The sequence below is a fragment of the Fusarium coffeatum genome, assembly GCF_003316985.1.
Source record: "Fusarium coffeatum strain FIESC_28 chromosome Unknown BRIP53273_contig_39, whole genome shotgun sequence".
Classification (NCBI taxonomy): Eukaryota; Fungi; Ascomycota; class Sordariomycetes; order Hypocreales; family Nectriaceae; genus Fusarium; species Fusarium coffeatum.
Genome location: NW_022157836.1, coordinates 274866 through 296664, shown reverse-complemented (window position 1 = coordinate 296664; position 21799 = coordinate 274866). Strand labels below are relative to the sequence as shown.

At 48.8% G+C, this 21799-nt stretch overlaps 9 protein-coding genes across 9 annotated transcripts; 5 read left to right on the top strand and 4 right to left on the bottom strand.

Moving 5' to 3' along the window:
* Positions 1–1643: 1643 nt before the first annotated feature.
* FIESC28_01609 (uncharacterized protein) lies at positions 1644–2001 on the bottom strand (the record flags this gene model as incomplete). The annotated part of the gene is made up of 2 exons (XM_031155759.1): positions 1644–1843; positions 1890–2001. The coding sequence occupies 2 exons, from the start codon at positions 1999–2001 to the stop codon at positions 1644–1646; spliced, it is 312 nt and encodes a 103-aa protein (XP_031020237.1).
* A 1536-nt stretch (positions 2002–3537) lies between these two features.
* On the top strand, positions 3538–4720 carry FIESC28_01608 (uncharacterized protein; the record flags this gene model as incomplete). The annotated part of the gene is made up of 3 exons (XM_031155758.1): positions 3538–3781; positions 3833–4645; positions 4701–4720. 3 exons carry the CDS (start codon positions 3538–3540, stop codon positions 4718–4720), a joined length of 1077 nt encoding a protein of 358 aa, XP_031020236.1.
* Positions 4721–4876: 156 nt separating this feature from the next.
* On the bottom strand, positions 4877–8726 carry FIESC28_01607 (uncharacterized protein; the record flags this gene model as incomplete). Its single annotated transcript, XM_031155757.1, has 7 exons — positions 4877–5828; positions 5884–6176; positions 6226–6339; positions 6386–6491; positions 7515–7865; positions 7914–8590; positions 8640–8726. 7 exons carry the CDS (start codon positions 8724–8726, stop codon positions 4877–4879), a joined length of 2580 nt encoding a protein of 859 aa, XP_031020235.1.
* Positions 8727–9494: 768 nt separating this feature from the next.
* On the bottom strand, positions 9495–10172 carry FIESC28_01606 (uncharacterized protein; the record flags this gene model as incomplete). Its single annotated transcript, XM_031155756.1, has 1 exon — positions 9495–10172. The coding sequence occupies one exon, from the start codon at positions 10170–10172 to the stop codon at positions 9495–9497; it is 678 nt and encodes a 225-aa protein (XP_031020234.1).
* A 1439-nt stretch (positions 10173–11611) lies between these two features.
* FIESC28_01605 (uncharacterized protein) lies at positions 11612–12800 on the top strand (the record flags this gene model as incomplete). The annotated part of the gene is made up of 3 exons (XM_031155755.1): positions 11612–11817; positions 11870–12149; positions 12201–12800. 3 exons carry the CDS (start codon positions 11612–11614, stop codon positions 12798–12800), a joined length of 1086 nt encoding a protein of 361 aa, XP_031020233.1.
* A 1428-nt stretch (positions 12801–14228) lies between these two features.
* On the top strand, positions 14229–15113 carry FIESC28_01604 (uncharacterized protein; the record flags this gene model as incomplete). Its single annotated transcript, XM_031155754.1, has 3 exons — positions 14229–14818; positions 14867–14937; positions 14989–15113. The coding sequence occupies 3 exons, from the start codon at positions 14229–14231 to the stop codon at positions 15111–15113; spliced, it is 786 nt and encodes a 261-aa protein (XP_031020232.1).
* A 1305-nt stretch (positions 15114–16418) lies between these two features.
* FIESC28_01603 (uncharacterized protein) lies at positions 16419–17539 on the bottom strand (the record flags this gene model as incomplete). Its single annotated transcript, XM_031155753.1, has 2 exons — positions 16419–17080; positions 17134–17539. The coding sequence occupies 2 exons, from the start codon at positions 17537–17539 to the stop codon at positions 16419–16421; spliced, it is 1068 nt and encodes a 355-aa protein (XP_031020231.1).
* A 641-nt stretch (positions 17540–18180) lies between these two features.
* On the top strand, positions 18181–19733 carry FIESC28_01602 (uncharacterized protein; the record flags this gene model as incomplete). The annotated part of the gene is made up of 2 exons (XM_031155752.1): positions 18181–18303; positions 18411–19733. 2 exons carry the CDS (start codon positions 18181–18183, stop codon positions 19731–19733), a joined length of 1446 nt encoding a protein of 481 aa, XP_031020230.1.
* Positions 19734–20016: 283 nt separating this feature from the next.
* FIESC28_01601 (uncharacterized protein) lies at positions 20017–21111 on the top strand (the record flags this gene model as incomplete). Its single annotated transcript, XM_031155751.1, has 2 exons — positions 20017–20195; positions 20274–21111. The coding sequence occupies 2 exons, from the start codon at positions 20017–20019 to the stop codon at positions 21109–21111; spliced, it is 1017 nt and encodes a 338-aa protein (XP_031020229.1).
* Between the last annotated feature and the right edge of the window lie 688 nt (positions 21112–21799).

Sequence of the window (21799 nt, the reverse complement as noted above, 5' to 3'; positions counted from 1 at the left end):
GTGAAAGGTCTGGACGGAGGCGAACGGTGATGATGAAAAGAATGGAAAGGCCAAGGAAGAAAGGAAGGCCAACAGAATTTATAACCTTGTCCTCTGTGATCTGATCTGCAAAAGGGAAAGTTTAAAATTGAGAGGCCCATCCAAGGGCCCTGGGATATTAGAGTTCCCTTGTGACATAGATAGAGCCTCGTCTTCTAGAAACCCAACTCTCAAAGTCTTCTAGTACAGACTGTTAAAGTTTGCATAAGTCTAGCAAGGTGACAGGTCGACAGGATTGCTGATCGCAGAAGCCCGTTGAAGTCCGCATTCTTGGGGCCCAACAAAAAGGTGCGAAAGGAAATGACCATGAGCTTTGTTCCATTGCAAAAAGACTTTCCCCAATGTCCTTCAGTGAATCGTGGCTTTTCCACCATGATGTTTTGAGGCTGGCTCTGAGGTTCTCCTCCCAACAGGTATTAAAATGCGGTGTGTCGAGGAATGGTGGCCGATACTTCGGTGATATAAGCGTGCCCGACGTATGAAGCTCGGTGAGGGACATCGCCTCAGATATCGTAATCAAGCGACATTCAGATTCTGCGTGGTCTGTATCGGTATTCGTTAGTGCTGAAAGAGAAAACTTGTTGTGAACATACTTGGTTTAATTGACTATGAAGTCCATCGGAACTCCGGAGTCTCGATTGTACGGAAGCGGCCGCTTGCTGGGGCCATAGCTGCGTAACTGATCCGACATCTGGATCACCAGCATCGTAGATAGGGCCAAGGAGCTCTGGTAGAACCGTGAAAATATGACAAAGCAGAAGTGCCATGAGCTTCCAAGGATGGAAGAGAATGCATTGGTGACGGTGTCGATTGGTGTCTTGCATCGCGGGACCTTGGGCAACGACGCCAGAGAGAAACGTCTGACCAGCAGGAGCCTCCCATCACTTCGTGTGGGAACGTCAAAACGTCAACGTTTCTGATGACGCTGTTCATGGTGCAAGATACGCACACCGGTAGGTGCAAGACATGATCGTTTGACTGGCCTGGTGCTGTGTGTGTTCGTACCGCCATCCTCCTTGAGTGTTACTCGGCCGGTAGCCGTGGCGCACCGAAGGCTATGTGTATGCTTGGCAGCTGAAAAACTTGTAACAGTCAAGTCGAATTGAAGTTTTTGAGGCAACGAAGAAGTTGAGGCTTGACAGGTGGAGGATAGAACAAAAGGAAGGTGTACTCGGTGACGGCTCCAGACGTGGGGGATCTGTCTGAGATGTTTGAAGAAGAGCGTCAAGGAAATGAGGTGCGAGTAGAGTGGAGGCATCGTTTTTATATCGAGATGTTGTTTGGTGTTTGTTTGTGGGAACAACTCGATAATGGGGCTGCTTTAGCTTCACCAGCAATCGATGGGGAGATGTGCTGGCTACTGGACCCGGACAAGGTGCACTTGATCGATATGGCCATGATGAATGATTAAGAGACCAGTGATCGAGAAAAGCGCCTGACCTACAGACCCACGGACCGGGCTAGCCAGGGCTTACACTGTTGTGGGATAGATGCCTGGGCTAGTTTGATGCCTCCCCTTCCTTTTTTTAAGGGTTTTTTACGTGGTTGTCCCTCCCACGGTCGGTTGTTTTAACGTGATTTGCCTCGCTCAACACGCGGTGGGCTTAGTCGAGGTGGGGGTGGGGGTTCCGGCGCCGGGGAGGAGATGGGGGAGGAGACGGGAGACGCTCTCCGAGGCGGGTCTGGAGATCGTTGACGACCTCCCGGAGTTCACGGACCTCCCGTCCCAGGTCTTCCAACTCGTCGCTCACCTCACGCAACGCATCCTCCATCCGCGCGGCGCCGGCCTCCAAATCTTCAAGCCCTGCGTGATGTCAGTAGTTTCCCAACACATAGATGTGAGATCTTACGGTTGTTGCCCCGCCCAAGAAGCCTCATCGCCGTCTCCGTCAAGGTAATAAGGTTGGCGGCGAGGGACACGGCCGACACCGCAAAATCGAAGATAGACTCCCACGAAGGCATGGTTGCTGTTGCTGCTGCTGAGGAAACTGTGATGAGAGAGGAAAAAGAAGAGGAGGAGAAAAACGCCCAAGCTCATCGAGATGATACAAACGTTTACGGCTACAGTTTGGGAAAGAACGGATGGCTCATGATCCCAGGTATTCTACAGGAAGGAGGCCCTTGATCTGGCCCAGGAAGGAAGGAGCGATTCGACCACGATCCATGATTGAACAAACGGCCGCTCAAAGCATAAGAGACGAAATAATTTGGCACCTTATGATAGCTTAGACTAGCACTTAGGTTATTTTATTTTGAGGCCCTAAGCTTTAGATGATAATTCTCGTTTCTCTGTTGAACTATCACAACAATGGCTGCGGCAGCAACAGCACCAACCTTGGTTTCCGTGGGGACATACTTTGACTGTGTAGTGAAGTTCGTTAGCGTCGCCAATTGCACCATTAATTTGGTGGACAAGGGGGCGATGTATGCTTCGATATGAATGTGCAAGAAGGAGGAGGACGGTATGTATCTGCACTAGAAACAGACGGTCGGGCATCATCGAACCAATGCAATCTGTGATTTCATCAAGAGAGTTTATTATTATCAAAGCCAGCAGGTAATCATAGTGACTAAATGTGTCAATGTTGAGAAAGTATGTTTTTCTCATCTTTGTTATTTTGGTCGACTTTAGGGAGATGTTGGCGTAAGGTTCATAAAACATAAAAGACGGTAACAGGTGAATGGTTATTCAAGATTTAGCCTTCTTAACAGAGTTGCCTAAATTCCGGTCTAAACTATCCTAAGGTGACCAAATTCTTTCGTCTCTTATACTCTCGACGGCTAGTTCTTCTGACGCCCTGATAGAGCCTGGCAGTTAATTCTCCCTACGTGAATAAGAACACTCGGTCAACAGCTACGCGCTCGGGCTATTTATAGTAGAATGCACACGTTGGAATGTCGTTGGATGTTTACTTAATGCTGTAGTTACAATACTATTCCCTTTGACGTTTGTAAATTTCGTAGGCCAAATCAATGTTGACAGTCGAAGGCAGATTGCTAAACAGAATAACAGGATTTGTATCAATGGATAGCCAGGTTTGTTACAATCTTTTCAGCCTGACACGACATGCAATATACGAGAAACAGTATAGCAAAGGGTCAAACCTAATTAAGTTTAAGACAGTTAAGAATTGACAAGAATGTATAGCAGTTATCAGCACGGACTATTTAACTGAGCAGGCCAACTGCTCGTATTTAGATCATCGCTCAGACACATGTGACCCTGACGGTGTCCAAGCACTAGCTGGACCATCCAAGTGCGGCAAATAGTGGGCTCAGCGCTCTGTTCGAGACGTGAAAATAGAACGTTACAGGGATTGCTTCGTATAGAGACTCTTGGCAGCGGAAGAAATTGCTCGGATTGGCAGCTTGTCCGGCAGTTTCACCATTGCCGGTCCCCTTTTCAAGTCTAAGCGCATGAATTTGTCTTTGTATAGATAGACGTGCTTCCTGGCTATTCTGCGATGAAATAGTAAACTTCAGTCTTAAATTGCCAACATGAAGTTCTTCCAGGTTTTGACATTGGTTGCCCAATTGACCGTCGGCGTGCAGTCGCATAACCCTTATCGACGCGCTCAAGAATCCAATGACTTGAGCATCTCTCTCGCTCAAGTTCCTGGAAAGCCAAGCGAGGTCAAGGCTACTATTACTAACAATGGAGACTCTGATTTGAGCCTGTTGAAGATTGGCACTATCCTCGATGAGCGACCTGTGAAGAAGCTGACTGTGACCAATGAGAACGGTACGCATAGCTTATGACTTTGCTTTTTACTACGAGACTAATTGTGTACAGGTGACGATGTTCCTTTCATGGGTATCAGCTTGAGCATCTACTACGATGGCCTCAAGACCAAGGACTACGAACATTTGGCTGCTGGATCCTCTATCTCTCGAACTGTGGACCTTTCCGTTACTCACGACTTGAAGCCAGGCACCTACTCTGTCTTTGTCGATGGCAGTCTTCCCGCAGTTTCCGGTAAAGACAAAAAGTCCACTTCCATCAAGATCAGATCGTCGCCCATCTCTGTCAAGATCAGCAAGGCGTCTTCAGCCAAGGCAATGCAATCCAAGCGAGCCATTGTCGAATCAGAGGGATGCGAAGCCGATAAGCTCGAGGCCAACCAGAACGCAGTAAAGAACTGTGTGTCTCTTGCTAAGGCTGCCGCTGCCGATGCTGCCGATCCGCAATCAGCCCGATTCGTGGAGTACTTCAAGGCCAACGACACTGAGTCCCGAAACCACGTTTCAGGCCGTCTATTGGCCGTTGCCGAAGAATGCGCCGATTCCAAGAGCGAAAACACGCGAGTCTTCTGCAAGGACGATGCAGGCTACTGCGAAAGTGCCGGTCCTTTGATTGCTTACACGACTTGGGTTAACGGTTACATTGTTATGTGCCCTCTTTTCTATACGTGGCAGGGACCTCTTCCAACCCAGTGCCACAAACAGGATCATGCCAGCACGATGATTCATGAGATGACCCATGCTAGGACCGTTTATGAGCAGGAGGTTTCGACTCAGGACTATGCATATGGCTACGAGAACTCGACTGCCTTGGATCCCTTGTCTTGTCTTTACAATGCTGATTCGTATGGACTGTATGCCAGTGGTAAGTCTTCCAACTACAACAACTGATAATGAATCGTTTACTAATGAGCTTACAGCTGTTTACCTTGACTGCTAATTAGGAGCCATGTTAGCGGGGAGTCATCCTCCTCTTCTCTATCGGCAGGTAGAATATGTGCAGCAGATATTGGGATCATCCTGTACGACATCTGTTAATCTTCGAAATACCTCTGTATCGCTCTAGCTATTCAAGAAAGCATCCTGCTCAATCAACTTAGTCAACCTTTCGTTCATCACCCTTCGGCTCCACCGTTTGCTGAGGCGTACCCACTCGCACGGGTGTACCATCCATGACAGGCGTGACACCACCGTTCATATAATGATCCTCCCAGTCGACATCGCTGAGGTACTTGTAATCCAGACCTCGAATCTCATGCTCCTCGCTCGCTCTAAGGTGGAGTCCAGGAATCTTGTTGATAACAAACAGTAGCAGACACGACACAACGAATGACCATGCGGCGCAGGTAAGAGCGCCGACAATTTGGTAGCCGAGTTGCTTGTAGTTGCCTTCCCACCATCCGCCATCATATGTGTCTCCTGAGACACCGTCCAGAGCGGGCACCCACTGGGCTGCGAAAAGGCCGGTCAGGATGTCACCGATGACACCGCCGATTCCATGGATGGCGAAGATATCCAGTCCGTCGTCGATGGAAAGAAGGTACTTGTACTTGACAGTGTAGAAACAGCCGACAGTAGTGGCCAAGCCGATAACGGGGGCGACATAGATGGGAGTGAAGCCTGCGCAGGGTGTAATACCGACGAGTCCGGCAATGATGCCTGAGCAGAAGCCAACGAGACTGAACTTGCGAGTGTGCAGATACCCAAGCAGAACCCAACCAATACCACCAGCACAAGCCGACATGTTTGTGTTGACAACGACGTAGATGGATCGAAGACTGAGGTTGGCCGTACTACCGCCGTTGAATGCGAACCAGCCGAACCAGATAAGGACAGTTCCAAAGCACATAAGAAGTGGATTGTGAGGCTTGTAGTGCACTGCGCGCTTTCGATCGGTTATAGTGGCATCGGGGATTCGAGGTCCCAACATCATCGACCAGGCTAGAGCTCCGAAGCCTGACGCAATATGGACAGGCCCAGAGCCGGCGAAATCGTAGAGTCCGAGATTGTAGAGCCATCCGCTTGGGTTCCATTCCCAGTACGCAAGGCTATCGAGACGGTGAGCTTCATCCAAACTTACACTGATGTGTCGGATAAACATACATATAGTAGACAAAGGTAGTCCAGCACAAGAGAAATACCATGCTCGGCCAAAGTCTGCCTCGTTCCAGCATAGCTCCAGCCAAGATCATCGCGGTAGCTGTCACAAAGGTAACACCAAAAACAGCGTATAGGATCTCAGGGATGTCTCCGTTAGCGATCGATGGCTGGGCGAGAACATTGTGGAAAGCTGCCAATGAGAGGTCACCGAGAATGGGATTCGTGGTACGACTTTGGTAGAGAGAGTAACCGTAGATCCAGTATTGGATGCCCACAGCGCAGGCGCAGAAGAGTGACTGCAAGACCATGGTCAATGCAGCTTTTCGGCGATGCATACCGGCATACTGCTGGAATTAGACGTGCTCCGAATGTGTTCATGGGATAACCTACCAAGAAGCCGATCGCGGGTGTGATCTGCCAGCATAGAATCGTGCATACTAGCATCCAAGCCAAGTCTCCCTATGCATTATTAGAGACGATCATACACGGTCGTGATAATTGGTACCTTGTCATACGGAGCATTCAAGTCATGAGTGACGGGATTTCCACCGGTAGGATCGACAGCGTAGTCTGGCCACTCAGTGACCGGGGTGATTGAGGACTCGGCCATACTGCAGTAAGTTCAGCTTGGTCGTGATTGCCATTCATCATGTCGAGGACCCGCATGCACCTCATATTTAAATCTTCAACGACTGAGGCTGAGGATCTCGATATCTTGAGACAATGCCAAGAAATGGGTATCACTACCTCTTCTGGATCTTTTTCCCCTTTCCGGCGAAGACATGCGAGATAAGAGGTGCTGAGTGAAGATAACGTTGGCTTGCAAGATGTGGCGTATATTCTTATCTCTGGGCACTGGCCTGTGGTTGGTAGGATCTAAGGATCGACAGTAAGATAACAGGTCAACGGAGACCAAGACAGCGACGCGCCTTCTTGCTGTTACACGGCATTGCCATAGTGGTGGAAGTGATAGCTGAAGAACAAAGATGAAATCAGATTCCTTTTAGATCAGCTTTTTGGTAATTTATACCTTGACTTTATGCGAGTTGTATCTTCTTGTCGTACGTTGGATTGCTTGCAGAAATGCGAACAGAGTCCAGAATGAATGATGAATCGCCTGGAACCCGGGCAGCTCCAAACAAGGGGTAGTGGTTCTCGGTACTTGGCTGCGCCCTTATCTTTGGGTCTCAGTGCTACGCTAGGGACGAAAACGCGGAGATGAAGCCTGGGGTTTATTGGTGGAGCGATCTGCGATATCAGTTTCCCCAATGCACTAAGCTGAGAAAGGTTTGAACTGGCTATCAAAGAACGATAAGGAACGACCTTGTCACTTTGAAATTGGCCTAACAGACAAGAGTGGAAGACCTAAATGCAGTCCTTGGGTGTTTTGAATCGCGGGTGTCTAGCAAGGGGTCGGCAAGTGCGTATCAAGTTACTGCTGTCTCGGAGCTAATTGCACTTTCCTACGGTAGATGGGACTTTGAGTCCCTCACATCTCGAGCTCTTTCCACGAAAAACATCAGGCAATCAGAAAGGGTAACCACGGAAGGAATTACCTACACGCCATCCACCTATTTGATGAAGACTTTGGCTAAGTATTTTATGCAACGAGTGTTACTAGCCTTGACAGTTACTTATCATTTATATCCACCAATATCTTGACCTGATTGTTCTTGTCATGGATCAATGCTTTGATTCCATCCTCTACAATATTCTCCAGCTTGATCTTCCTTGTGATCATCTGGCTAGGTTTTATCGCGCCTTGGGACATGTCAGCCTTGGTCCCGAGAAGAGTATTGGAGAACTTACCTGAGGCCAGGTTTGCAATCACAGCTTGGAAGTCCTTGTGGGCATAGCCGAGCACCGATTTGTATGAGCTCTCCTTCATCGTGATCCAGTTCGGGTTGAAGGGTATTTCCTTCTCCCAGATTGCGAGGTTGACGACAGTGCCCTTCGTCCTAACGACTTCGCACGCGCTCTTAATACTACCAGATTGTCAGCCTATGTCTATATTTCAGGTTATTGCTTCTCACCTCATCGGCACACCAGCGCAGTCAAAAACAACATCAGCGCCTCTACCATCGGTCAAACCGAGCACGACCTCGTTAAGGTTCTCTTCAATCGGATTTACAACACGTGTCGCGCCAAATACCTTCGCAAAGTTCTGTCTCGAAGTTGCAACCTCTGAGAGAATGATTTCGCTCACGCCCTTCGCTTTGAGACAAAGAATCATGGCCAAGCCAATGGGTCCACCTCCGAGAATTACAACTCTTGCACCCGGTCCAATCTCAGGTGCCGCAGTCATGGCATGCCACGAGACAGACAGCGGCTCGACGAGCGCTCCAATTTCAAGAGGTAGATCCTCGGGCAGAGGATGGACGTGTGTGGCGTTCACGCAGACAGACTCGCTTAAGCCTCCGCCGCCTCCGCTCAATCCGACGAAGCCGCCTGTATGGCAGACATTCTCGGCGTGGTTGTGACAGGCTGCACAGTGGCCGCAAAAGAGCGTCGGTTGAATTGCGCAGGGCTGTCCTACTTTGAAGCCTTCGACGTCAGGGCCAATTTCGGTGATGACGCCTGAGAACTCGTGGCCGAGAGTCACGGGGATGGCTTCTTTGGTGAGGGGATGAGGTGTCGTGGGACAGAAGTTTGGGCCTCCTAGGTACTCGTGCAGGTCGGTACCGCATATACCAACATAGCGCGGAGATACCTATTCACGACATCAGTTTTTGAACGTGGTCACGCATGCTGAGGCATACCTTGACTTGGCCGGATTTCACTGTAGGTTGAGGAACCTGCTCGACACGAATGTCCTCTATCCCATAATATCTTGCTGCTCGCATCATAGTGCTGTAGAACGAGCGATGTATAGTCCTAGGAGCAGGGCCACGGAAGTTTTGAGTGAAGAGTTTTGTGAATGAAGCTGTTGGTAATCTTGGCATACTGAGAGATTTCTTTCCCATGCGCAACGGAAGGTGCGGCTCACGACTGTTTTATATATGCCGAGTTGACTGACTCCTCACATGATAATTGTCAGCTCACTGACCCACCGGAACCTTACGTTGTTGGCAAGCGACAAAGCCACGATCCTTTAGCCAGTCTCCGCACTCTAACCATGTCGGAAGTCGACCTCCAGGCACAGTTTTCACTGCTTTAACTCGAGTCTTGCTACCATGCCGAGACTTGTACTGCCATTAGAATGCGGGGTCGATGCCGATCTTGCGCTTTTTGACTTTCCTTTCGACCTTTTCCCCAGATCATGAGTTTTAGGATCCTGGCTAGCGCTAGTTTGCGGAGATGGGGCCGCAGCGGTATTAAAATGTCGGCTCCGATGGTGTCTCGTGTCTTTACGATCGCGGCTTATAATGTCAGAAAGGGATTGGCTAATCGTCTAGATCAGGATCCCATGGATCAATTGATTCATCGTCTAGTCATCCGGATCTAAAGTTCTTTGCGGATTATGTTTTGCCCGATATGGTCTGAATGCCTCCTACGATGAGCAGGTTACGCTACACAATGGTACCTAGTACATCATAATCATGATCATGGAAGACTATTCGGTATGTAATTTGTGATATTTATTTTTGCTTGGGATCTATTCGGGGTCCCTTCCTTTACTGAACCTCCTCTCCAGCCTTGACCTTTTCATAGGCTTGCTTAACAATAGGCAGAGCCTGGACACGATCCAACCACGCCTTAACAGTAGGATACTCCTTCATGGTCAAACCAGCATACTCATACTGTCGCACCCAAGGCTCAAAGTGGAAGTCCACAACATTAGGCTTCTCACCCGCAAGAATCCAGTCTCCATTGTGAGACTTGAGCTGCTCCTCCAAAACGGCAAAGCATCGGCAAGCCTGAGCGTAGTATCGCTCATACGCGTTATCGTTCTTGACGTCGTGGTAGTGGCGGAACCAGTTGCACTGTCCCATCATGGGACCCATGGTAGTAATCAGGAAGCTAATCCACTTCTCAACGTCGACTCTACCCTGCTCACCGGCTTCTTCACGGTGGCCGAACTTGTTCTCGGTGTCGTAGACGCGGAGGACGTAGTTGACGCATGCCAAGCTTTCCCAGCTTGTGACGTTGGTGTTGGGGTCCTCAAGGGCGGGAACACGGCCATTAGGGTTGATGGCAAGGAAGTTGGGACCCTTTAGGCCGTTGGAGCCTTCGCCGAATTGCCAGAGCTTGACATTGTAGGGGATGTTGAGGGCCTCAAGGAGGATGGCGACCTTGAAGGGGTTGGGGCCGGTGTGGTGGGCGTGCAGAGTAAGAGGCTTGATGGAAGACATTTTGGTGTTTGTGAGTTGATAGAGAACATTGAAGATGGAGGTTTGGTAGGATACGGTCTGGGGTTATTATAGCCTCACGGAAATAGCTTGACGAATGGATCTGCTTTGAAATCATTCATAATTGCTACGTTATGGGGTTTCACTCCCGAGACCAAGACCCGGTTGTTGCGAATTGGCACTCATGATTGGCCGCGTAGCTGGATCATGACATGGGCTGCGGAGTTTATGGAGCTTCTATGACAGTGACGGAACTGATCATTGCCGATGCAGACGCAGCGTTATGATTGGTCAAATCTGACGTGTGGGTACACATCTGAACATTTGAGAGAAACGGCACTCCAGGCATCGACAATAGAGGTTTGGGGTGCGTAGAGTCAGAGTTGTATGTTTAGTCCGTCATGTTAAAGTATGAGGACTATTACGCGTATATTGACGCCGTTTCGGTGTTGGTGGACGTGGACACTGTCACTAAGGCATCATTATAATGGACCTGGGTGAACGTTGGGAAAGCATACATGAAAAAACTCACAGACAAAACCTGGGAGCACTGAAATCTCATAAGCAATTAATTACTCGATATTTGATCCCAGAACAAGAATATACTACTACAGCTACAGTAAAGAGTATGCTGAGATATTTCCCAGTAATCGGAAGCACATGAACCTATGTCTTCATCCCCTACCCTAGAGCTGCCTGAGCTCGTTCCGATACAGTGTGAAATGTCATAACTGTGGGCTCAGCTACTCGGATATTCGATGGTCCGTGCTAATCACGGTCTCGATAAGCTATCTTATCGTTGATAAGGCCTGATGATACAGTATGCTTCGAGCTCTCTTACTGTAAAGAGACTTGCTACGCAGGAGTCAAGAAAATGTCACTGTCCCATCAAGAGAAAGATTTTAGCGACAAACTGTTTGGTGAAGATTTCATTGATCGATTGGGGCAAGTCCACTCTCCGGCAAGGTTTGTAATAGTCACTGCGACAAAAATTGAAAAACCAGTCAATGGAAATGGATTTTAGCGCACGAGCACTTCATGTTATAACCCAAGCAACCAACTGATGCTATGATACGTTAACAAACAACTCCATAGGGCTCGTCTGACGCCCAGTCGGAAGCTATCACAACCGCCTCAGCCGGCCAACACAAAAACAAAGCTGAGGTCTAGCTATCCGCACCACTGAAACATGCATTTGGTGGCGGGCTGGAGGGATGATGTGGGCGGCTGAACAGTTAAACGAGATGGCTATTGAAGAGCTATTGACGCAGGTCTCTCCTCGTGGTTAGAGCACCGGTCTCGACTCGGCTTCAGCTCCACTGCATGACCTGACAACAAAACATTGCAGGACAAAAGGATCCCAATCAATGGGATATATATGTACGTGCGGTCAACAGTTCTTGAGCTTGTTTTGGTTGTCAACCCGACTTCAGTCAAGAAAAATGAGATTCACCAATATCCTGCTTACTGGGGCCTCTGGTCTCGGAGCCCTAGCACAAGTACCCAATCATCTCAACAAACGAGCAGCATGCAATCGTGATAACTTGTTCCGATGCTTCATCGACCAGCGGTACTCAAACCAGGCTAGCGACTTTTGTGCGGAACTTGCACCCTTTACAGTAACTGTCGCAACTTCAATTGCAACCGTGTAAGATAACCCGGTTATAATAAGTTATTCTTCATGCAACTGACATTATAAGAACATCAACTGTAGAGTCTACTGCTACTGCCGATGCAGCCGAAGTAACTGAGATCCACAAAACAACTGTTTTTACGGCAACTGTTCCTACAGCCACAACAGTTGTGACAGCCGATGCTGCTGGTGCTATCAAACGTCAAGTGGCCGCAAACCCACCAAAATGTATGACGAACGGCGTCACATACCCTGCTAGCAGGATTACGTCGGCGTGTTCTTGCATCAGTGTGCCGGCCTCGACTGTCGGCGTCACTCATGTTGTCAGCACGGAAACCATCACGGAAGTAAGTCAGATATGCTGACGCGAAGAGTTTCTTGTTAACAATTCACTGCAGATCAACACCATCATCACCACGCCTCGTGCTACACTTACATCATGGGAAACAGTCTTTACGGCCACAACTGGCGGTACATCCACAATTACTGTCCTTCCAACCAAAGTAAATCGTCTTATCAATGGCGACTTTGAGACTGGTGACTCGACTGGTTGGAAATTGTCCCCCGACTCGTGGAAAGGAGACTTTTACAAACTTGGCGGCCTTCAAAACCAGTGGATGTACTTAGTGTATGATGCAGCAGGTGAACTTGGTATTCTACGTCAAGCTAAGCCCATCTACCTTGAAGCAGGCAGCTACCAGATGGGATTGCATGCGCCGCCTGCCAAGTTTCCTCATGACTCCGACTACTGGCATCAGGTAGTCCGATACGAACTTGTCAATCGCGACACAGAAACAACGATAAGCCCCAAATTTGGATATTCAAAGGTCGTGGCTGCAGCGGGAACAGTTGTGGTCCCGCTTCAAGTCGGCTTCGACGTTCCTGAGGAAGCAGAAGGATACTATGATGTTGCCTTGAGATTTCTTGAGCGCCTACCTGAAGGACAGCCTAAAAACATCTATGCTAGGATCGACAATTTGTACCTTCAAAAGCTATAGGTTATGACATTCACGACTTGCAACAGCAAAGGTCTCGCAACTATAGAACGAACGGGCGAGGCACTTTTTTCTTTAGCATCAGCACCAGTTAGCATTGTGACAGATCTTGGCATCAAAAGTAGTTAACTTTCAGGAAATAAAAGGGGAAAAAACCTTCGATGGCATAATAATTCGTGTAAGCACTGGCCTTTCCCCAGATTCCTCACTGAATCTTAGATACCTGGTGGCAATTCGATATTCATTACGCGTTCTTAACGTAACGGCCGCAGCACTACACTGTCTCACTTTATCCATTCATCCATTAGAGTAGGCAAGCATCAACCGGATCAGCAACTTCCGTCACGAGACACACTTCGTCTACCTGGAATTCCTCTGCGTCAATACTCTTAGACCGAACGGCTGCGACCCTGAGGCAAATACCCGTTTTCGGTCAAATCTTGGAGCTTGTGCGGCTTAAGGTTTGGATTGCATTCCTCATTGGTGGTGTGGTGGGTGCCATGGCCAAATGCAGTAATGTCAAAGGCAATATTGGGATGTCTCAGATATGTCAGTGACATGCGGACAGTTCCCGTTGGAAGAAAGAGATTGATTGGAATTGAGCATACTGTCATAAGAGGAATAGAACTTTGATCTTGTCATGGATGTTGGCGTTTCATATGCGTGAAAACCAGGACGGCTCAGTGATGGGAATGTATCACTGCCGTGAACGGCTAAGATTGTCAACATCATCTGTGTAGGGCTGACCGTCACTGTCCTTAATCGACTCTGACAGCTGTCAAAAAGAATTCGCAATGATGTAAATGCTACGAAATAGAGGGCGATCGCATAGATCTGGAGTCTTTGGGCCGCCACTGGTTCGTAATGTGTTACTCTTACCTCAACGAAGTGGTGATATCTACGTTTCCACTTCCCATTCACGATCGGCTAAAAAGTGTGGGGAGCGGGAAGAATTATGTAAAATGCTCCCTTCAGTACTAGCAGTGATCAATACCCAAATATTGAATATTGAATGTGATCAGGTACCGAAAAATCAATAGTTGCGAACAGCTGAGACATTCTCCGGAATTTTTCACCCAAGCCCACAACGCCAAAAGTCGCTGAATGCATAACTCTAGACCATTCAGCCGCGAATCTAGAAGAGCCGCAAAATACGTCAGAATAAGAGTGACGCGGACCTTGTTCCTGAGTATTTAAGTTTGAGCTTAAGTAGGGGTCCTCAGGACCGCCGATCTCACGGCTACTGATCTTTCCGCAACTCAACGCCACTTGCAGACGTCAGAACGATAACCTGAATATCGCCGTTGGCCACGAAAGCTTATTACTCAACGGATATATAAAGCTTGAGAGGAGAGAGGGGAAAGAGGCTGGAACTACCAACATCAAGCTTAACTGAAATCTCATTCCTCATTTGGACAACAACATATCACGATGCTTCTATCTGTTCCTTCACTTCTCCTACTGCTTCACTCCATCTCTGGGGTGATAGCTGCACCTAAGGACAATATCGATCTTACCTACGATAGAGATGGCGAATATGATTCTCATCTCTCAAAGAGCACCAGGGCCAAGATCAGTGTCGACAACGACTACAAAGTCCCCGGCGAGACACAGCCCAATTATCACATCCTAAAGGCTGACACCAGCGTCACTCAGCTCGGCGTCGACCCTATTGTCTGTCATGCTGACGACAAGGACGATGCCGATGATGATGACGATGACGACGAGGCCAGCAATGAGAAGCGTAGTGTCTTGCATCAGCTGTTTGCCAGAGCCCTTACTGATGATCAGACGAAGGCATTGAAGCTTCACAATGATGCTCGCAAGAAGGTCAAGGTTAGCGCGCTCAAGTGGGATACCAAGCTTGAGGCCGATGCTCTCGCCTACGCCAAGAAGATTGCAAAGGCTGGGAAGATGACTCACTCTGCGGGTAAGGACCGTCCCGGACAGGGCGAGAATCTTGCGTACGCTTGGGCCAGCAATGGATTTAAGAACCCCATCACTGCTGGAGCCACGGGCTGGTATGTTTCCTTTCTCACCATTCATGATGATAGCTGACAACGATGCAGGCTTAACGAGAAAAAGAACTACAAGGGAGAGGCCATTCCAAAGGGTAACTTCTCTACCTATGGCCACTACAGTATGTTTCATACGTCCTCCTACTTTCAAAACAGAGCTAACGAAGTAACAGCTCAAGCTGTCTGGAACAAGTCCACCAAGATCGGTATCGCTACCGCCAAGGATAAGAAGGGCGCTTGGTACACAGTTGCTCGGTACACTGCTGCTGGCAACGTTGTTGGCAAGAAGCCATACTAAGAAGGATAGACTGACAAAAATGGATTTGGTGTAGCTGCCTGGGGCAGTTGGGAAAGAGATGACGCTGGTTTTCAAGAGCCTGACCTGATACCCTCTTTCATTCACTTGTCGTTTGACGTCAATCGGCACTTCTGTATTATTACTACCTTACATTCACTTACGCATTATGAGTTTATGGACTAGTCAATTTATTCTTTCAGCTATTCAATTTCGTCGCTGTCTACACTGCGTGAGCTGCATGCAAGGAACGGCAATAGATAAGTCTGACACTGGCCTCCACTCCATTCACGATCGTCGTGCTTCCGGTCAAGACCAACAGATTTGGTGAATGAGACCGGCCGTACGCAATGAAATGAGAAGAGCCAACCAACATCTTAAGATCGTCATAAAAGACGACTAATTGATCAGAGAACGAATGACCTTGTGTAGCAGCGGGCCTGCTAGAACCAACATCGAACTCGGAAATCATGCCATAAAAAAGCAATCCTGCCGGGAATTAATCCAAAAGCAACAAGGTTAATCCCGGATCTTGAATCCTTCGACGAGAAGCGGAGGAGATTTCTAGTTTAGGATGATTTGCAGCTGAACAAAATGACAGGTCTCGGTTGTTTGCTTTTTTACGTAGGGGATCCTTGACTCTTGGCAAAGTGATGCAAAACCAACAAGCGGAGCCAGACCTGGAGGTTAGAACTAATGCTATCGACTTCGGATCCGGAAGGTAAAGCTGCGCTTTGACGATTCACAAGTTTCATGTCTTCAGACCGAGATGGAGATCTGGTTACTCGGCTATAACCTGTTAAGAAGTCGGCAATAATCTTCCTGGCGAAACTCCACAACGGTCCGTCGGCAGCGTCATATCCGATATATGTACATGGGAGTAATATAGAATGGGAGCAAGGGCTATATTCGCAAATTGATGAGTTGGGGGCAGGCGGGCAACAGAAGAATTATCCTCCAAGGCTTAAATTGTTAGAATCAAGTAGCCTAAGGGTTGGTCTAAGCCGGCATAAAGTGACTAGACTTTTCCTCTACTAGGCATTCAGGGCCATCTCTTTTAGCACTCTGAGGGCGGGTTATCGTATCTCATATATGTGCGTCCTAGTCCTACATCCGTGAAACAATGATCATGATGGCATGGAACATAGTTTTAGAAATAAGCTTTCACCGTTTACTTGATAAACTCACTTCAAGTTCAAATTGACCAGAGGGACATAGTTGAATGACCGGGTCTATAGCCAGATGGTGAGTCTGAGTACCTATATAAGAAGTTTTTGCTTCCCTTAACTTACTAAAAAGAAGGTTCGTTTACATAAAACGTCGAGCCAGGTAATCCCGTAGACCAAACAACCTATTCAAATAGTAATTTCGTATATGCACCCATTGCAAAGGGCGAAAGCCGTTCTTATTTTCGAAATCATCAGCCCAAGAAACCCAATGCCATACGGAAATGGTTATCCAGCAACAGATAACATCCCAACCAACACTGCTCACGGCCGGATGCTCATAAAGAGCCCCCGTAAAGTCTGTCCACCCATGTTCATGACCAAGATTGTGGATAGCTGCTACAACAATGATAGCCCTGACATTGCGGCGAGTGTCTTCCAATGGCTGTGGGTCCATGACTGCGCGTTCCGAACCGCTGAAGAGCTTGTTCAACAGTAGAGGAACAAAGGCTAGAACGTGGGGAGCGAGGAGAAGATACATGAAGTTAGGGTGGTCGAGATACCGTGGGATAGCGATTGCACAGACAACTGTGACTGCCAGGACGGCGAGCCATGACTTGCGTAGAGCAGAATGGGTTTCTGCTGGGAGTGGCTGGTTCTTGTCCCTGTTTGTTGCTTTTCCTGTCGGATCTGTGTCTTCGAAAACAAGAACGGCCAGCAAGGATAGGTTTAAAGCGAAGGAAATAGCCACGATTTGACCCAAGAGCATAAACACCCAGAGGTGCGGTATTTTCATCTTCTTGTCTAGACGGTATATCAGTATTCGTTCACACAAACTTACTTGACTATCATCTTACCGTAAGATGCCAGCATAACGCTCCAATTCGCACAATGCGCAAATATCTGTAGAGACCACAGCGCTCTTGGCGGCTCTTCTAGGGTCGACACCCAAGCCTGCTTGAACAGCGTCGTGTCGCGCAGCCATTCTCCCAAATGGATGGTTCCATCAAGGCTCTCTGGATGAGCATATGCCCATTGCTGATAGGACCACTGGAAGAAGCGAAACATGTGATACCAAGTTGTGGCAAGGCTCAGGACTGCCAAAGCGCTGAACACGACGATGGAATGCCGACGACGCGATAGAGCATCTGAGGAAGCGGCTTTGCGGTAGATGGAAGCGATGCTGACAGCTGCCAGAGCAGCGCAGGCTGTCAGGTATCCCGCGAGGATGCCGATCGGGCGGGCATTCGAGACGTCCAACATCGTGGATTTGCAGTCAAGAGCTTGTTACGGCCGGATCAGTCGTGAAGAACGACGGCCAAAGGTACGAAAAACAAGGATCCTGTTATAGTGATAACAGTGACTTCAGGCTAAGTAGGCGCTCAGCTGTGTTGCGACAGAATCTTTGTCAGATTGTCAATTCTTTCTTGTCTTAGCTCGCGCTGCATCATCCCGCTTTGAGACCTTGGCCCGCTGTCTGACGTGGGTCGACGAGGAGCTGGCTCAATGAGAAGTACCCAATTATTCAGTCCAGAATCACAAGCAAACAGAATGTTGAGATGTCTGCTGTGGTTCAGTCGATCAATAGACGATGTCGAACTGCCGAAACTCTATATCGTAGACAATGTCGTAGATTTCAACGTACACCGCCCATTGATCGGCCCATTACCGTCAAGAAAGCAAACTAAAAACACTCAAGATTCCGAGACACAGATAAGTCGATCGTGCAAGCCTCGGCTTGATCCCCAGGTCCGTGGGTTTGTTGAGTCGCGATCTACCCAATTAGATGTCGTCGTTGGTGGGTTTGGAAGAGTAAGAAAAATTAACCATAATTGCTAGGTACAGCCACCAGCTTTTAAAAAAAGGATTGAGTTTTTTGACGTTCAAGATATGAGGCTATTCAAATGGAGGCTCAAAGTATAAGTTCATCGAAGCGAGTAGCTGTCATTGGGACAGGTCTTGCCGGCCTTACCACTGGCTACTTACTACAGGGCGATGAGCGCTATAATGTTACGCTATTTGAGCAGGTAAGGCTCCCGACTCGCCAAGTGTTACAGGCACTCGAATCCTCCTCGCGTCCAATCCTTCAAACCTTCCTTCACACGGTGATCTAACAATGACGTTTCTTTTCTAGGCTGATCGACTCTCCTTCGACTCGGCTTCTGTAACCATCAAAAACGAAACGACGAATGATGCGGAACGAATTGATCTGCCCATGCGCGCCAGCGCCGGAGGGTATTATCACAACCTGATGCGAATGTACGAACACCTACGAATTCCCCTTCACCCGATCAAATTCCTCTTCGTCTTCGCGAAAGCAACATCGACGGCCGATGGAACAGTCTCCCACAAGGGCAGCGACAACGAGAGCTACTTTATCCATGCCTCAAATCTGCACCAGACGCCGCCGCCGTGGCCTGGTAATCGTGGCCTGATTGCCCATCTTACCGAGATTCTATACCTGATTGTGTGCCAATTCTGGTTCACGATTGCATGCTTCCTCGTCGCGCCCCTCGACATTTCCTCGACCGGTTACAGCGAGAGCCTCGCCGAATACTTCGATCGCATACGGTTACCGAGACGATATAGATCACATTATCTGCTTCCGCTGCTGAGCGGTGTGGCGACGTGTACACATGAGGAAATGTTGCAGTTCCCTGCGAGCGATGTCGTGAATTACAAGAAGCTTTCGCATGGGCAACAGCATTACGCTGTATGCGGGGGCGTCTCACAGGTGCAGAGCAGATTGACACGAGAGCTGCAGGACGTTAAGCTTAACAGCCGCGTGATTGAAGCTGTGCCCCAAGCCGATGGAACGGTCGTAGTGCGATGGCAATCAACCCTCGACCCCTCCGGTCGCATCCTGGAGCAAGTCTTTGACCGCGTCGTACTCTCCGTCTCCCCCGACGTCGCGGGCCGAATCTACAAACCGTTACGCTCTACATTGGAGCAACTCCCTACGCGACAGGTCGAGAGCTCTGTCCTCAAGCCCGAAGCGTCGGGAATCAGCGTTGTTAAACCCGACAACGTCCGTCAATCGTTCGCGTGCATGCACCACACCAGAGACCCCTCGGCCGCCCAGACCATGACCCTGAGGACTGTGTTTCCTGACATGGGCAGCCCTCGCACCGAAGCACTGCATGCCATGCCCAGTGGAGTCGTGGTCAGCACTTGTCCCCTACACGAGGCGGCGCAGCCAGATGCAATTAAAAAGGCCAAATTCACAAGGACACTGCGCAGCGTGGAGGGCAAGGCCCTTGTTCAAGAGCTGATGAGAGGGACTTTGGTAGATAAGAAATCTGATGACCGTCAAGCTGGTTGGGTCAATGGTCAGGATAATATCTGGATCTCCGGGGCGTGGTGCTGGGATGGCATGGTTCTACTGGAGGGATGCATTGTATCGGCCATGCGCATAGCTTTAGACTTTGGAGTAGCCATTCCCTGGGAGAAGGAATAATGAGCCACGAGATGAATGAATAAACAATTTCTCTAGCGATCAATCTGATATTGCCGTGATTATCTCTGATTTAAGCATAAGAGTCTAAATATGCACCTAATCAGGTCATTTAGCGAAACTGTCAGTGGATGCAACGCCCAGACTTTGGTGCCCAGGCAGCTTTAGGTTAAGTTTTGGCTTATTTTTCACTGTACATTTAATCTTCAACATCCCGTTAGCTGCCGCTGAACACGGCGCGGTCCGTTCTCGAATTAATTAACTGAATGCTTATTTTCATTATACCATGTCCTTCAAAGGAGACAGTTTCGGCGCCGGCTTTGCTGCCGGCTTGGTCAGCGCCTTGGCTATTGCTGCGGTCATCGCCTTTGTGGTGATGAGAATGAGTGATATCTACGGGTTGGGGCATTGGAAGCTCAACATTACGTCGCATCCCACCTCGATGTGGATGAACGTAGGATACTGGTAAGTCGTCACACACATAAACTCTCGTACCCTGAAGCAAAAGGTAAACTCTGTTCTCACGCGATCCCTCTCCCCCAGGAAAACACCCCAAGGCGCGCCAATTGAGAAATTTCCCGAGGCTTGCTCTGCCCTTCTCGAGCAGGTTGTCGGCGCCGCCGGATTACTGGACGACACCGAGAACAACTCCGGTCTTGCGATTCTCGATCTGGGTTTCGGCTGCGGTGACCAAACTTGGCAACTCGCTAAGCTCGCGGACGCCCGAGGATGGAGGGATTTTCGCTATGTTGGGCTTACCCTCAATGACGCACAGGTCCAGACGTCGCGCCGCAAGATCTACCGCGAGATAGGCACCGTTGGCTTTGACGTAGACTCGTTCAGCCTGTTTTGCGCCAATGCTGCGAAACCTGAGACGTGGAGTCGTCAAGTTACCGAGGCTGTTTACTCCGTCGCTGATGAGAAGTACTCTGAGCGATGGCTTCTGGCGCTCGATTGCATGTATCACTTTTCACCTTCGCGAAAGCCCGTGCTCAAACACGCAGCGAAAGAGCTGGACGCGAGTTTCATGGCTTTTGATCTTCTTCTAAACGAAAAGGCATCTACGGCTGATATCTGGAGAGCGCGATTGATTGGCAAGATGATGGGCTGCCCGCTAAAAACGTTCCTCTCGGAGACGGAGTACAGAGATCAGCTGGTGGAGTGCGGGTACGACCGCAACGAGATCACGGTTAGGGAAATCACAGATGATGTGTTTTCTGGGCTGGTCAAGTTTCTAGATCGCCAAGACCAGTTACTGGCAGAATACGGAGTGACGATGGGTGGCTTCAAATTGGCAGGGAGATTGTTCAATTGGTTTGACAAGACCCGCGTCGTGAGAGCAGTGGTCGTCGTCGCGCGCACAAAGAGCAAGACACCATGAATCGCGACAGGCTGATGAGTCAACCGTATTCCTTGACTCTGACTCGACTTGGCTGGGTTGACATTTGACACAATGCTATTGCATGGGTTCAATTATGATATATCGAGTGATTTCCGAGTAAGATCGTCGCATTCTTGGCAACGTTTATTCGTCACATCACATACATAAAAAAGTAGACACATACTTATATCGCCAATCCTTGATCTATAACCGCGTGTTTTGTCCCGGTTCATCCTCCCTGTCTAGTCATTCGCCTACCGACGCGAACAAACAAGGCTTGCTCTCGTACCCCGAGACTCCACTAAAGACAAGTCACGACATTATTGGGAATCGCTACGGGTCTCAGTGTTTCATCAAGATTGCCTACGCGCTAAAAAAAGAGGGAACTCAGCACAGGACCAGAACAGGCGAGAACCCAAGAACCATTATCCTGGGTACGATGTTACTGTTGCTGAGGAGCTGAGGTCAAACGGCGGGGCGTTTCTCATTGTGGTGAGGCGAGCATGAGAGCATGAGCATGGAGCTTTAACTTTATTAAAGGGCTCAAGAATCGAGGTTGGGCATCGTCGACGTCGTCCACGGCAAATCACAAAAAAGCAATTATGTGAATGATGCGCATGCCGGAGCAAATATATTAAATCGGAAAGAAGAAATGCTTTTTCGTATGCAAGCTCTTTTGATCACTCAC